Genomic DNA, 17,044 nt, shown 5'->3' with positions numbered 1-17,044 from the left:
TCTCTACACCCTGGGGAAAAAGACCCAAAGTTTTTTGCCAAGTACCCAACAGTTTCAATCAAAAGAGAAATCACTTTATACAAAAGACAGTTGGGGGCAGGGGGCAGTTTCCATGAAAAGCAACGTCAGACAATCCACTTGGTGTCCTTTATAAAGAGCATCATTTCTAGGATCTGTACTATGGATGTCCACACTTAGCTTTAGCTTTTGTCTACTTAGGAAGTGCACATCATTGTCCCATTCATAGGCGGGGAAGCTAAAGATTGAAGCAGGTAACTCACTCAAAGGTATAAAAGTCAGAGGCAGAGCCCGAATGCAGGGCTGTTGGACATCAGGAGGCTGTGTCTCTAAATAAGTGCTCACCTGCCTTCATCCTCTGGCTCCATGCAGGACAGGGACACCGCTCATAGCCACCTGTGGTCTCCTTCTCGCGTTAGATTTGCTCTGCAAGAGGGTGTCATTTTGGGCCAGACACTGATCACATAAAATGTTCTCGTCAAAACTTTAGGTATATTTGAGTAAGAGGAAATCAGACAGACAAGAGTTCCTCTGCTTTTCTTTATTAATGAGTTGGGATACACAAAGACTTAATAAAAGTTACACAAAAGGCTCAAGCATCATCGAGATCTTCAGGCATCACTCGTTTCACGGACAACGGCCACCAGCGTAGACAATGGCTAACACGGTGTGATAGAAGCTGGGTGCTCATGGGCGCTCAGCAATTCAAGTGTCTTTCATTCTAAGTAAACCCGACGTGGAATCCCTACTCCAATGGGGGTGGAAAAGGGAGGGGACCTGTCTCTGGCTCTGGATTGACTGTAACCCGTCTGAGGGGCCTCTGAGGTCCGAGCGGCCATGTGTTAGTGGGTCTTGTCTCCTGGGAACGGGAGCCAGGCCACACGAGGCTCACAGGCACTCTCCACAAGAAGATGGGGGTGGGGTGGGGCGCACAAAGTCCTGACTGAAGCCACCTGGTGTCCCCTGTGAGGCAGAGTACCCTGTGAGGGGAAGTCAGTGGCCATCACCCCAGGCGTGGGCGTGGGGAGGATGGCGGATTGCTTGCCCTCCGAGGGGAGAAAAGGAGCCCTCTGAGTGGGGGGGAAGGGCAGGATGTCAGAAGGAAATCTGTGAGCGCACAGTGACAAAGGCTGGGGGTGAGGGGATTTCAGGAATGGTGTGCTCCAGGGGCATGACGGTAGCACAGTTCAAATGGAAAGCCAGTAGGAACACCAGAGTGTCACCAAAGACGCAGGTCTCCTTGGGCTCTGCACTCAGGGAGGAGCATGGCTACTGGTTTTCCAAACTGACCCTGCCAGGTGCCCATGTGCTGGGGGTACCCCTGGGTACACTCTAACTCAGGCCTAGGTGGAAGCCGCCACTGCCCCAAGAGCCCACAGTTCTCTAAAATGCAGAGAACCATCTTTCAAAAGTGTTATTTACCCATCGCAGCTGTGGGGGAAATGAGGTCATGGGAAATGAAGGCGGACTATTAACTCAACAGGGAGGCTGCTGAAGGCCATCGTTTACCCAGTTTCTTCCTTCAGCATTGTGGGCTATGTGCTGAGTGCAGGAGAGATGCCCTGGAAGATGGGGCTGGGGGCTGGGGTAGATGGCACTGCCTTAATTGGGGGAGGGCCCGGAAGCAGCTGGAATCCCCTTGTCTGGTTACATTCAGAGCTAAGGGCTTCATTCTAAGTCAACTGGTCTGCTTCCAACAAGACTCCCCAGTGCCATCGGGGAACTGCAGGCTCCACAGTGGATAAGGGTGCTGGTGGTGGTCCATGCCTGGGAACGTTTCACAGCGGATGCTGCCCTGTGGGCAAGGCTTCCTGGCCCACTCCACCACTCTCCATCACCACATCTCCATCCTTCCTTCTTCCCTCTGTCTTGCCTCTTCCTCATCTCCACTTACAGCCGCCACCGAGCTGTACCTGGGCAGCTGGGATGTGGCCCAGAGGAGCATGGCAGTTGGAAACGGCCTTGTCCTGTCAGTGTTTAGAAGGCCCACTAACGTTACAAGGTCTTGGGAAGATCTGAATGCCTGAGCTGAATGTTCTTTGTTATCCTTCCTTTTCGATTCAGAAAAAAAGGGTCATTTAGACAAATGATGAAGGCTAATTCTCCAACAAACTATTTCGTTCGGCAGCAGAGTCACTCTTTGGCTGTGCCCCCACCCCTTCCCCCACATTGCTGGTGACCTCGTTGAGTTAGGAACATAGCATATTTTCACAACTAAAGAATCCAGGTGTCTCCACGTCCAGCGGGGTGCTCACTTGCTCCGGAGTTTCTTTCTCCAAGTGGTGGCCAGGCCACCTGCTAAGGATGTTCTACTTTGCTTGGTGGCCTGATTTGTAACAGAAAATACGGTCACTAGCCGACTGCCTCGTCTTCCTACTTTCTCTCTGGGGTGTACTGTGGTTCCTGCTGCCCCTCCACCCTGCCCCACCCCACCTCACCCCGTCTGGCTCATACCAGCAGCACCTGAGAGGCAGGTGGGCATTGTCAAGGAGCTGGGGGCTGGCCCCGTGTAGAAACAGGTGTAGGAGAGCCATGTCATCACCCCCACCTTTCTTTCTCTTCCAATTATAGTAAAGATCCAAGAGGTTAATAAAAGTTTGTGTCAGAAGGGCAACCTGTAATACTAAGTTTGCAAATACTTCAAGGGGTTTTTGCTCATTTATTGGACTGAAGACGTGAGTCAGTTGACTCAAAGGGAAAATGGCTTCAGGTCTTGGTGCTATTTTAGTAAGAACAGTATTGGATCATTTTTGGTGAAGACTTAGCACAAACCAGAATTTTCCAGATGGTGTCCATGTTAGCCGACTTCAACGTGGAGACCATTCACACCTGCTCAGTGTGTTTGTATCAGAGGCACCAGATAGCGCAGGAGATGGGAGAACGCTCTCTCACAGATGCTGCGAAGGACACAGAACTTAACCCACAACAGTCGGAAAAGAAATGAACACTTTCACAATGCCAGTCAGTTTGCTTAGTTTATACATCTCCAGGTTAAGGCGAAGCCCTTTAAAAACCGATGTGCCAGCCTCTCTCCTCAGCAAAATAAAATTTTGTTTCATAATGTCTGTATCCTGAACCACAGTAAAGCCTTCTGGGTAAACACATCTCTCTTCTCTCCAGTTTACAGGCTGTGAGTGGGGTCTGTTTCTCCTGAACCTCCAGCCAGTGTCCCTGTGAACTTCCCAGTCTCAGTCACTCTACTTTCATAATGAGTTGAGTTTTGGCACGGCTGGGAAAATTCAGTTTGAAAAAAAACCCACAATATTCCAGACATGTTATCGGAGAGGTCTGCTGAAGACTTGAAACTTCACCAGGCAGTGGGTACAGACCCCTTTAATAAAATAATAATCCCTAAAATAATTTAAAAACCTACAAAAGACACCCAGGCTCAGACACTGTGGACTGGGGGTGGGGATGGGGGGAGCTTGATCATGGCTTGTTTTTGTACGTGGAGAAACACTTCCACATCAAACCCACACTGTGGAGTTCAGAGAAACAACAGCCATGAGAGAGGGAAGGACCGGATTGTATCAACACAGGGGCTCGGAGGCTGCTTTGCTCACCGCTGCCTCCTCGTTTCTGGTGAGACTCCGGGCCACCCGTGCCCCTCCAGAAAAGCCAGACCCTACCTCCTCCCTACCCACCCTCCCTCTCTCCCTTTCTGTGCCAAGTCCTCGGGCCAAGGGTCATGGTTAGAATGGTCTTCGATGCAGTTAGGCAGTGGAGGGGTCCTGAGGGCTGGCCAGTTCCCGGTCACTGTGCCCAGGGCCTCGGGCCATCACAATATCACGCACTGCAGTTTGTGGGTGCCCGTGGCCCGGTCTCCCCGCCATTTGGTTTTCTTCTTCTTCTTTTGGCTTTTTTCCGGAATCTGTTGCCTTTTGAGAGAAGGAAGGACAGAATGGCAATGTTACAATGTTACAAACGGCTTTGCTTCTCCCTGCCTCTTCTCCCTTGCTCCTGGGTCTGTGACTGGGTGGTCAGCTCTGGTTCTGGATGGGGAGCAGTTAGGGGATGGGGAGGGGTGGGGGAAGGGGGACAGGGAGGGAACATCCTGGTCCTGGACACTGGAGGATGAAGGCCTGGCCTGGAAAGCATCTCTAAGGCAGGGAAAGTGGGAAGGGAGGGAAGGCAGAGCAAAACCTGCCATCCTACTGGATGAACCTGCCATTCCTGATAACACGCTATGGCTGCATTTATTTCCATCACATATAACATCAGGCTATAAGTCATACAGTTACATGTCATACAGTGGTGGCTTCTATGTCTGTGTTTCATATTTTATTTTTTTAAAGATTTTTTTTAATGTGGACCATTTGAAAATTCTTTACTGAATTTGTTACAATATTGTTTCTGGCTTATGTTTGGGTTTTTTGGCCAAGAGACATGTGGGAATCTTAGCTCCCTGACCAGGAATCAAACCCTTGCTCCCTGCATTGGAAGGTGAAGTATTAACCACTGGACCACCAGGAAGTCCTGTTCATTTTTCCTATATCTAAAACCTGCCCTTGGAACTAGGAGGTCCATAACTAACTAGGTCCATAACTAGGAGGTCCACACCCTCCTGGTGTGGTAGCATCTCTTAACACCAGGAAAACACCCATGAGAAAATAATTTCACGAGTGCAGGACTGCCAGCTAAAGCATAAAGTGAAGGCTGCCAACCACAGTCCACTCTGGGGAATAATCAGAAAAGGAGGTTTTTGGGTGTGTATGCATGAGTGTGAATGTGTGCACGCACTGGGGGTGGGGGGCTGAGAGATGGCAGGTCAGGAAGCACATGGTTACCGCCTGCATGTGATTCCACAACTATATGACAGTCCTAGAGGTCCTCAGCATAAGACAACGGGCTAAATGCACGTTGTCTGCAAACCACTGATTAGGTGTTTCTGTAGGTTGAGGATTTGGGGAACAGGAAAGATAGAGGATGATGAGACCAGCCAGGGGGCTGTCTCTGTCATCTAAGCATGAGATGATGAAGCTTTACACCTAACTATGCAAAAGAGTGTACAAGAGACCATGGCTGGGGTTTCTGACAATCCTCCCAGACCGCCAGTGTGTGGGGACTGGTGAGGAGACACATGTGCAAAGCCTCTGTGACTGCAGCCTAAGAATCGGATGCTGGTCGTTTAGCTAAAATGTCAAGGGGTGCTCTGACATCAGGGAAGAGGGGAGGGCCTACTTTTTACGGAGTTGGCAGCTTTGGTGTCGGGAGAGCCTGGGATTGGGGGGGGTACAGGATGGAGGTGCTGCCCAAGGGGATCCTGAGCTGCAGGATGGAGGAGATCCAGGGAGGAGGCTGCGCTGGTGCTTGTGGCTCCATCCACGGGGAGTAGGGGAAGGCACAGGTGGGTGGGAGGACAGAGATCGATGGACAGAGGCATAAGAAACCCAGAACAAGGCCCAGAAGAGCCCGGCCTGGGCCTGGACAAGGTGCCCCCGAGTTCTTCCAGCCCTCCCTGCGCCCATCCTGCTGCAGAGGCCCGGCTTCCGGGTGGCGAGCCTCACTCACCTAATGACTCTAACCAGGTCGTGGAAGGCTTTGTCGACGTTGAGAGGTGGGTCCTTGGCACTGGTTTCTATGTACGGAATCTGGAAGGCAAAGCGGAGTCACTGAGATACACAAAGCCCCTTGCCCTAAAAAATGCAAAATTCTCAGTCCCCGAGGAACCCTGCAGAGCCCCCTGGCACCTACAACCTCAAGCCTTGGGTGGCTTCTCACTCTCTGTTTACTTATTATTGCTTTATTTAGAAGCTGTGTGGATTTTATTTTTTACTTAATTTTTATTGGCATATACTCACTTTACGATGTTAGTTTCTGCTGCCCAGCACAGTGAACCAGCTATACATTTACACACAGCCCCTCTTTTTTGGGTTTCCTCCCCATTTAGGTCATGACAGGGCATTGAGTAGAGTTCCCTGTGCTGTACAGTAAGTCCTCATTAGTCATCTATGGTTTCTCACTCTTTAAAGTTGGAAAGTTTTCCTGATGGCTTTTCTGACTCTCTCTTTGTTCTTGGTTCACAGAGATATTTCAGAGCCCCCTAAAAATAGAATGAAAAAGACCTTTTTATACACTTGAAGACTAAAGACTGTTTCATTTATCAAACTGACGTATGTTCTGATTCTATTCACTTTCCTCCCTGAGGTCTCTTTCTGTGCCCTGGGGGATCCTGCCCCTTTTCCCGGGTCCTCCTGAGGGGATGTGGGTGGGAAAGGGGATGGCCCTGGGCAGGACTCTGCACCCTGGTGGTCTGTGCATCCCTTCTGGTCTCCGGCAGCCTGCCTGGCCCAGCTCTCTCTTGGTGTGCGTCTGGGAGCCCAGAGCTCAGTATGTTTACAGAAGGCTCATGTCTGCATCCGGCTAGAGGGTGGCAGTTAACTGGGAGACGTGGTTGAAGGGACTTCATAGGGCCATGTCTACCTCAAGCCGTGGGCAAACAAAGCCTCCATGAAGTCAGGACAGAGACTCCTCCTTTCATAGGGACCCCATAAAAGCAGGAGGCACACCCCCACTTTCCTAACAAGTGGAGACAGTGTGGGCTCTGGACAGCACGCACTGGCCTCCCTAGATGAGATGCAGGCAAGCCAATCGTGATTAGACTGAAGAATTCTGGTATTTTTTGCAACTTTTTCCTGATTACAAAATTAAGACATTTCACTATTGGAAAAAAACACAGCGAAGAAAATAAAAATGACTGAAAGGTTAAACCTGGGGATAGGGTAAGTCATCATCTTAGAGGAGGAGCAGGTTGTAAATGATTGCCCAGAACACATCAAAAAGTACCTTCCCACCAACGATCATCACAGGAAATCAGATGTTCACACATTGCTGTGGCTTTGAGCAGGGGCCTTGCTCTACTGATCCAGACACAAAGAGCAGAGCACAAAGGCCAGGGCTCAGACCTTCGAAATTTCCAAACTTCCATTCAACAAATATTTGAGCCTCTGATAACCCTGAGAGGAAACGGCCTTCCTGAAGGCTATTAGGTTGTAGGCTCCTCACTGAGGTGACTGTAGGCTGTTTGGTCTCCCAGGTCTCAATGTCCCCAACCTCGCTAATCCTCACGTTAACCCACTGAGGTAAGCAAATCAGCTATCTCCATTTTGTAGCTGGGGAGACTGAGCTCAGAGTGGTGATGTATTTGCCCAAGGCCACACAGCAGCCAGCGGAGACTCAAAATCTGGACCAGGAACACATTCCACTTCCTGCCTGGCCTGACGCGGACAGGTAGGGGTGCTGAGGTCCACTCCAGAGCCTCTTCTAAGCATGATAGGCACCCCAATAGGTCCCGGGAGCTGGAGTCCTATTTGATCTTTTGAGGGCAGAACAGTGTTCTTCCTTGTGGACATCCAGGGGCCAGGGACCTACCCAGAGCCTCTTAGATTCCTGTTATCCTGCCAGCTCGCATGTCCCAGGTTCCTAGGGCCAGACCTCTGCTGCCTGCCCACCCCTTCACAAGCACACCAGCTGTAATATCCCTGGCCCCCAGACACTGCCACATTTTTTCTGGGGGGTTCGGCCTCTGCAGAAACACTGATGTGCATTACCTGGGTTCTTGGAATTCTAAGAGTTCGTAGTAACAAGACTTAAACTTGTGAAATCGTGCAACAAATGGTAATACTGTTTGGCTCCACTGAAGGGCCAGGAAATGCCACCTTCTTGCATTGAGTGGGGGTGACCTGCCTTGGTCAGCTCAAGAGGAACTTGCCTTATGAGCTCTAAAATTAGGACAAGAGCTAACAACAAGGTCATGTGGTCTAATGATAAATGAGGTTGCAGCATTTGCTGTAAAAGCAACATAAGCTGAGGCACTGGAGACCTGGGTTCCAGTGGGGGTAGGTGGGGTACACCTCACCAGCCCCCTGTGTCTCAGTCTCTGTTACCTGAAGAATGGGGCTGCTGCTACCCCTGCACTGCCCACTTCCCCCCATCCTTACCCACCCACCCAGAAGGGGTCTGTGAAAGCCCTCAGCATCAGCTCACTGTGTGGAGCCTGAGTCTATGGGATGGGATAGCTCCTGGCCTCTCTCTGTTCAGGATGTTGGCTGGTAGAGAGGTGCTTTCTGAGGTCTGAATCTAATTCTAAACCCACCGGTCAGTTCAGTGCTCACCTGGAGACTTCTGAGCACATCTGTCTTGGTCGATCACTTCCTCTTCTTTGAGGCATGTCCTTTTCTTAGCTCTCAAGACCTCACTCTGGTACTCACACATCCGCTCATCTCCCCGCATGCATGGCACTGAAGTGTCCCCAGCCTCAATCCCAGGACTCTTGCCCTACCTATAGGGGTTTCATAACTTTTTTTCCCTTGGGTTTCAAGGCATTTTTTTCTTTTTCCATGTATATAAACATATAATTATACATGTACACATAAAATTGAGGTATAATCGACATATAACACTAATTTCAGGTGTACAACATAATGATTTAGAGGAACTTGCCTTATGAGCTCTAAAATTAGGACAAGAGCTAACAAGGTCAGGTTATATACTGTATATACTGTAATACAGTATATTAGACAGCTAATATACTGTCTAGGTATTTGTTGTTGTTCAGCTGCTAAGTCATGTCCAACTCTTTGCCACTCCCATGAACTGCAGCACACCAGGCCTCCTTGTCCTTCACTATCTCCTAGAGTTTGCTCAAACTCATGTCCATTGGGTCATTGATGCCATTCAACCATCTCATCCTCTATCACCCCCTTTGACTTCTGCCTTCAATCTTTCCCAGCATCAGGGTCTTTTCAAATGAGTTGGCTCTTCACATCAGGTGGCCAGAGTATTGGAAGTTCAGTTTTGGCATCAGTCCTTCCAATGAATATTCAAGGTTGATTTCCTTTAGGATTGGTTGGTTTGATCTTGCTGTCCAAGGGACTCTCAAGAGTCTTCTCCAGCACCACAATTCAAAAGCATCAATTCTTTGGCACTCAGCCTTCTTCATGGTGCAATTCTTACATTCATACATGACTACTGGAAAAGCCATAACTTTGACTATACAGAACTTTGTTGGCAAAGTGATCTCTGCTTTTTAATATATTGTCTAGGTTTGCCATAGCTTTCCTTCCAAGGAGTGTCTTTTAATTTCGTGGCTGCAGTCACTGTCCACAGTGATTTTGGAGCCCAAGAGAAGAAAATCTGTCACTGTTTCCACTGTTTCCCCATCTATTTGCCATGAAGTGATGGGACCGGATGACATGATCTTTGTGTTTTGAATGTTGTTTTAAGCCAGCTTTTTACTCTCCTCTTTCACCCTCATCAAGAGGCTCTTCAGTTCCTCTTCACTTTCTGCCATTAGGGTTGTGTCATCTGCATATCTGAAGTTATTGATATTTCACCTGGAAATCTAGAGTTCCATGTCTGGTTCTAACTGTTGCTTCTTGACCTGCATACAGGTTTGTCAGGAGCCAGGTAAGGTGGTCTGGATTTCCCATCTCTTTAAGAATTTTCCACAGATTGTTGTGATTCACACAGTCAAAGGTTTTAGTGTAGTCAGGGAAATAGAAGTAGATGGTTTTTTGGAATCCCCTTGTTCAGCCAGGAGTCAGGCCATGTCACTCCTCACTCAGAACCCCAGTGGTTTCCCCCTCACTCTGAGTAAAAGCCCTTAAGGCCTTAACCCACTGCACCCCACTTGCTCTGACCTTGCCTCCTGTTACTCACCCCTTCCATTCCTTCTGCTCTGGCCTCCTTTCACCTCCCTGCTGTTCCTTGAACTCCCACAACAGGGTCTTTGGACTGCTGGATTATTCCTCTGCTGGAACATTCTTTCCCCAGATATCCAGAGGGCCTGCTCCCTCATCTCCAGCCAGTCCTGGCTGACAAGCACCTTCTAACAAGGCTCTCCCTGATCACCTTTTTGCAAAAGTGTGCCCCCCACTCCACATTCCCTCCCTCTATCCCTAATTTACCTTCCCCCAGAGCATGTTACCTTTGGGCACACTCTAATTTACCTGGTTTACTTATTTTTTTAAAAGCTGGGTTTTTAAAAAATCATTTATTTATTTGGCTGCATTGGCTGGATCTTAGTTGCAGCATGTGGGATCTAGTTCCCTAACCAGGGATGGAACCCAGGCCCCCTGCATTGGGAGCTTGGAGTCTTAGCCACTGGACCACGAGGGAATTCCCTGCTTTGTTTATTGACTGTCTTCTGTCACTAGGAGTAAGCACCTGGAGCATAGAGTTTTGTTTCCCAGGACACAGGATGGTTGAATGAATATGTGAATAAACACAGAAGGCAGAGATAAGCAAAACTAACCCACAGTGAACCCTTTCCTCTACTCACAGAGCTAGGCCCACCGGGCAGAGGGAAGCGATAATCCTGTAGACTTCCTGGGAGGCTAGGTGGATGTCTACAAAACTGACTAGTGAGGCCAGGGCATGGCTTGGCCAATGCAGGGGAGAGGTGGGAAGAAGCCCAGTGACCCCACCATCCAGTGGGTAAAGGGGCATCACAATGAATAGAAAAAACAAAAACAAAAAACTTAAAGATGTCTGCTGACATGCACTGTGGGCTGGGCCAACCTGGGTTTGATCACTTCCAAGATGAAGACAGTAGTGCCTACCTCCCTGTGTGGTGGCTGGGAGTAGATGCTCCCCCAACACAACGCCTGGCACGAGCAGCGCTCAGAGAAGGTGACTGATCCGATGGTTCTGAGCAGTCAGGTGCTGGCTCAGAGACAGAAGCCAACTCTTTGCACGGCCCAGTGATGAACCTGCCGCGTCAGGGCCAGGGCCAGGGCCCTCCCCAGAGCAGGGCCTCTACTGACGGACAAGGACATGCTTCCTCTCTAGGTTGGCATCTTCTTTCACAAAATATCCCACACTGCACATGCCCCATGTCTATGGAATCCAGCCCATGACCTAGGAGGTCTGCAGGAGTGAGGTGACACTGACATCCCCTGATGTCACACTCCAACACACACACACACACACACACACACACACACACACACACCACCTACATTGTGTTTGGTCGCCATTTCTTTCCCTTGCTCCCTGGTGATTTTCCTCAAATGCATCAGATCGACCTTGTTGGCCACGAGGATCATGGGGAATGACTCCCTGGAGAAAAAAGGAACAGCTCGTGAGCTTTCCCTGGTGAAGGTGCCCCTGGTGAAGGCGGGGTGCCCTCGCGCCAGGCCTGACACAGCACACAGCACCCCCCATGGCCTGAGGCTGACTTCAGAGTCTTCCCTTCCACATCTCCAGGGATGGAAGAGGGGCCTGCGGGCTGCTGGCTGCCTTGGTTTGAAGCCTCATACCTGTTGCAAGGCGGGTGGGAACTCTCCTGGGAACCCTGTGGCTTTACACTGTCTGGGCCAGTGGCTGGGTTCCCGGGCCCACTTCCTCTCATCTCCCAGTCACCGTGACACACGCCCATGCAGGCCATCATGCTGTGGCCATCAGCAATGACTCGTGAAGAGCACCAGGGCCAGGGGTGGGCACACGGCTGCCCCTCAACAGTGGCAGCTACAAAATCAGGATGGCTCCCAGGAGAGTCAGGAAGGGATCTGGAGGCGTGTCTGCCTGAAAATTTCTGAAGGACACATGTGGCCACACTCCTGTCCCGAAGTCAATGAAATGCCCGTCTCACAGCATCTTTGTCAGCAGTGAGGATTTTCATTAAGAAGTTGTAATTGATGGGTGAAAAACAGTACTTTATCCTGCTTTCTTGCACTTCTTTGATTAGCAAGAAAGTTGAATATCTTCCCACATTTGTGTCATTTGTGTTTTCTCTTTAGAGATTCCTATAGTCAAGGGTTTAACCCACATTTATCTCTTAGAACTTTATGTGTATGTATGTGTACATGTTTGTAAGCATGTATACCTTTATCTTGAAAAGTTACTAACACTTTGCCTTTAAGATAGGTGTTAACTGGACTTTTCAAATTTACTGAGATTTGTTCAAAACTCCTATTAGTTTATCCTTTTGTTTTTATACTAACCTCTTTAAGAGCTGATTAACTGAAAAGACCAGTTGGACTTACAACAATTTCAAATTATTTAACTACTCCACGTTATGCTAAGGGAAACTTGAGCCTTTAACTGTTGCTACTGTTTAGTTGCTAAGTCCTGTCTGACTCTTTTGCAACCCCATGGACTGTAGCCTGCTAGGCTCCCCTGTCCATGAGATTTCCCAGGCAAGACTACTGGAGTGGGTTGCCACTTCCTCCTCCAGGGGATCTTCCTGATCCAGGGATTGAACCTGTATCTCCTGCATTGGCAGGTGGATTCTTCACCATTGATCCACCTGTTAAGCCCAAGCCTTTAATTAGGGCCTTATAAATCTCACAGTCAAATGTGATTTAACCAATTACAATGTACACTGGAGAGAAAATTCACCTTTTCTTTAGCTGTAATAAAATTTGGTTAAATTTGAGCTGAAAAACAGATGTTACTTATGATTCCTTGAGTCATGAGTGGCGACAGTTTAGGCAGGATGGGAGGGAGCCAACCCCTTGAGGCTGTGGATGCATGTCGATCCCTCTGCCATGTGGAAAGGACTAGGGTGGGAGCTGGTGGGAGTTGGAGGAACCAAGGGCTGAATTCAGTTCTGCTCCTTGAATCTCGGCTTTCACCTAAAGATCTGAGATAGACAGACAGAGCCCACCCTGAGCCAGGCCTGGGGTGTCCCGACCCTCACCTGTCCTTGACGCGAAGGATGAGCTGGTGGAAGCGGTCCACGTGCTCGAAGCTGGCCTTGTCCGTGACCGAGAAGACGATGAGGAAGCCATCCCCTGTGCGCATGTATTGCTCCCGCATGGCGCTGAACTCCTCCTGCCCGGCCGTGTCCAGAACTGCAGTAGGAGGAGGCCACTCAGGGGCTGGCACCATCCATCTGGGAGCCCCTGGGGCCTGCAGACCCCCAGGCTACAGCTGTGCCCCGCCCAGGGTGGCTTCATGGAGCTGTCTCCACGAGGCCCCGGGCTGTGCTATTAGGATCCAGCGGGGCCTCAGGCACTTCAATGTGAGGCTCTGACTGACTCACTTGTGGACCCACCGATTCTACCCCATGGTGCTCCCCGGGCCTTAATTCTTTGTCTGAAGAAAAAGCCTCATGAAGTCACTGATCACCTCTGTGGCAGAATTCCTCCGGAGTCCCCAGACCCGGGCCTGGAGCCCTCAGCAGCCCTTACAAGCTGAGTCTTGGGGAGGTCACCTGACTCTCTGAGTCCTTGTTTCTTCATTTGTAAAATGGACACAGTGCCTCTACTTGGCAGCCCCTTGGAACGAGAGGCCCTGGACAAGCCTGTGGGAAGCCCGAAGAGGCCTTCCCAGGTCAGGAAGGGTCCCCGGCCCTGTGTGCACAGACGCCAGGCAGGACCAGGGGATGGGGCAGCCCCCTTAGAGCCAGGGCCTTTGCCACCAAGGATGAGGCTGCTGCAGGCCTCCTGGGATCTGGGAACTGAGGCTCTTCCCCTCACCTTCCCCATCTGCCACCCCATAAGCCTATTCTCCAGAGATAAAGGTTCTCCCTGATTGTTTCAGAGGTCACAGCCACAGCTGGGGGGAGTCTCTCTTTAGATCTGCGAGCACGACAGGCTTCGGGCCCATGGGGGCTGTGAAATTTAAACCCTTCAGCAGCTTGCAAGCTTCTGCTGTCTGCCACCCCTCCCCATTCCCCCAGCTCTCTACCTCTGACCACACACCTCCCCTCTCCTGGAGGCCGCGGAGCAGGTGGTTACAGATTCTGAAGCCCGATTCTGGGCTGAGTCTGGCTCCTCATTCCCAGAGTGTGACCCTGTGCAAATTCACTTCTCTGTGCCTCCTATTCCTAAAATGGGGCTCGTCAGGGTTGTCCTGAGTTAATATACTAAGGCCATGAGAGCAGTGCCGACACAAAGAAGTCCCTTAGGAGCATCTGCTATGAGTATCTATCCTCTCCTGGGGCTCCTTTCCCCAGCCATTCCTCCTCCCTGCTCCACTTGCGTTGGTGAGCTGATACTGATTCACAGAATATTGCTGCCTCAGCCCCGACTCTCCACCCCCATAAAGGCCCACTTAAAAGGCCCCTAGCTGGATTGTCAGTTCCCAGAGGCAGGGACCTGGTTTGCGCATCACCCGTCTACTCGGAGTCTGGCATAAACAGTACTCAACAGCAGCTGAGTGAATAAATGAATGTGAAGTCTATACACTTTCATTTGTTCATAGTCTATACACTTTCATTTGTTCATTTATTCAAGAAATATTTGAGCATCTACTGTGTGTCAGGCAGTGTTCTAGGCACTGTGCATACAGGGGAATGGGGCAAAATCCTTGCTCTCATGTGACTTACAATCTAACAGGAAGACATAAATAAATGAACGGATACTGTAATTTCTAGTAAAGATGGGTACATACTAGGAACAGTAGCACCAGTTGGAGGTAACTGGTGGAAGCTGGTGTCACTTTGGGTAGGGAAAGATGGCATCTCTCCTTCTCCTTTGGGAGAAGCTTTTGAGCAGTGACTAAATGATGAGGGTGGGGGAGCCATGTGACCAATGGCAAGAGCATTCCGGGCTGAGGGAACATGGTGGGTGGAGGTGTGCAAAGGCAGGCCGGCTGAACTGGGGAAGTGGAGGGACTGGTGAGTGGAAGATGGGGAGAGGTGGGGCAGGTCAAGGGTGGGTGGGACTGCTGCAGCCAGATAAGGCTGACTTCATTCACGGCAGAGACTGGGCAAAAGAGAGAGATGATCTACAGGACATCTGAAAAGTTTACCCTGGTTGTTGGGGAAATCCAGACCAAGAGTAGAAGCAGGGGCACTAGGTAGGAAGCTATGTAATAATCCAGCAAGACAAGATGGAGAGCTGGACTGAAGGTGGGGTGAGGTGGATGTTTGAGTGGCCTGATTCAGGCCACTATCTAAGACAGAGCCAACAGGAGCAGGGTGTTCTGGAGGGAAACATGGGGACGTGGGGGTGAGAGAGAAGAGCATTGAGGACGGTGGCTGTTTGGGGCCTGAGCCAAATGAATGGTGGTATCATATCCTAAATGGGGGAAGATGGTGAATAACAGGGTTGGGGGGGGGAGCTCAGTTTCTGACACACTTCAGGACCTCTCAGACATGTATGTGGGACTTCAAACAGGCATTTGGAGACTTAAGTCAGAAAAGTAGAAGAGCGGCAAGAGATACAGACATAGGAGTTGCCAGTATGTGGATGGCCAGGAAAGTCATAGCACAAGCTAGTCAGGACCCCCCGGAATCCACATCTCAGGCAGACACTGTGAGATCATGCCTGAGAAAGTGATCTTGTCCCTACAGCCTGTCACCCTGCACACCCCCCTGAGTCACTCAGCAAGGCAGAGGGCCAAGGCTTGGTGGTCACACGGACACAAGCTGTACCCTACACATAACAGTCCGGGTCTCCTCATGTATGAAAGCAGGGCAGGGCTCCTGGGTCTTCAAGTCCTTTAAGTTCTGACATCCTAGAATTCTTTGGTTTGAATATTAATAATAAATGAAGGGGTTAAGAAAATAAGATTTACAGCTGAGGACCAGTGGGGAGACTGAGGAAGTTTCCCCAATTTCCTTGGGAAGAGGGATGAAGACTGACCTTCACCCAGAGAGAGTGAATCCCACTCAGAACTGTAGTCAACAAAACAGATGCAAATGGCAAGGACTTGACTAAAGTGGGGATGGCAAGGCCTGAACTGAACAGCACAAGACATTCAGGTAATATTGTAATTCATGTATGCACAGATTTTGAGGGTATATATTACCTGAAACAAAAATAGAGATCTAAGATATCTATAAATACCATCATTCGGAATTAAAACAAAAAATTCAACAGGGAGTTGAAAATCAAAATGGACCCCTTTAGAAAGGAAAAATAGTCATTCCAGACATCAACTGCCTTATAAATTACATTATCCATGCTTTCTAAAAGAATTCCTGGAGGACATACTCCAGCAAAGTGAAAAATAGATCCATGAAAAAGAAAGATGCCAACAGTGGTATGCAAAGGAAACAGCAAAACCTGAGTTAAGTTTCAACACATATTATAATAAATATTATAAAACAATTTGACAACAATGAAAGACAATCTAGAACTAAAATCTATGATGATCCATATGTGAATGTAGGGGCTGGGAAAAATGTTATCATTAATAAATACTAAAGTTCTTGCCTCATTTGGGAAGAGTCTAAACATACTGATTACATCCAGATGTTGATATAAAAATGTAAGTATATACACATATATGTACAATATATAGAATAATCACCCGAGATAAAACTCAAAACTTCCTAATCATTAGAGGAAAGAAAACAGGACAAAGTAAACGGGACCAGTTCAATGAAAGGCAAAAATAAACTATACACGGAGTTCCCTGGTGGCTTAGTAGTTAGAATTCTGGGTTTTCACTGCCATGGGTTCAATCCCTCATTGGGGAACTGAGAGCCTGTAAGCCACACAGTATGGTAAACAAACAAACAAACAAAAAAACTGTACACAAATAAGAAAGTTTAAAACATAGACGTGAAATAAGATGGCAGAAATAAATCTATGATTAACGATAGCAAATGGGTTAAATCCACTTATTAAAAGCAGATACTCAGTACAAAACCCACTTGTCTGCTACTATAAAAAATATGTATAAAACAAAATGACACAGAAGAAATAAACAATGAAAGAAAAAAAGGATATGCCTGTAATATGCACCCACAAAACAGAATTCAAGACTAAGGCATTAAATAGAACAAACCAGAGTATTTAGGGGAAAAGTACAGCATCAAAAAGTATCAAAGTCATGAGTCATAAATATATAAGAATATTGCCTAAATTATATGTATATGTATAAAAAACTGATTTTTTTAAAATGGTAGGAACTGATAGATCCCACAATCATTGTGGGAGAATTGAACAGCCTTTCCTTAGAGATAGAACAAGTTACTCCCAAAATAATGATTTATCATTAAATAACACAATTCAAAAATGTAAACTGAGAGACTGAAAGAACAAACTTTACATCCAAACCATAAATAAATATTTTCAAACACATGTGAAACAGTCATAAAAATTGGCTATATATTAGGTCATAAATT

The 17,044-nt window shown here is 48.5% G+C and overlaps 1 protein-coding gene across 5 annotated transcripts in view; it reads right to left on the bottom strand.

The window, feature by feature from the left end:
* Positions 1–544: 544 nt before the first annotated feature.
* MRAS (muscle RAS oncogene homolog) overlaps positions 545–17,044 on the bottom strand; it is a 68,561-nt gene continuing 52,061 nt past the window's right edge. For all 5 annotated transcript variants that reach the window (XM_043873816.1, XM_043873817.1, XM_043873818.1 and 2 more), the window contains 4 exons: positions 12,662–12,815; positions 10,980–11,079; positions 5,530–5,609; positions 545–3,896 (listed from right to left, as the gene is read on the bottom strand). In XM_043873816.1, coding sequence (XP_043729751.1) covers positions 3,797–3,896; positions 5,530–5,609; positions 10,980–11,079; positions 12,662–12,815 — 434 coding nt within the window. In that variant the 3' untranslated portion in view covers positions 545–3,796. The remainder of the gene's footprint in view (positions 3,897–5,529; positions 5,610–10,979; positions 11,080–12,661; positions 12,816–17,044) is intronic.

This window comes from Cervus elaphus, chromosome 19, assembly GCF_910594005.1.
Source record: "Cervus elaphus chromosome 19, mCerEla1.1, whole genome shotgun sequence".
In the NCBI taxonomy this organism is placed as follows: Eukaryota; Metazoa; Chordata; class Mammalia; order Artiodactyla; family Cervidae; genus Cervus; species Cervus elaphus.
Note: the sequence above shows the minus strand (reverse complement) of the source record. Positions and strands in the feature narration are given on the sequence as shown.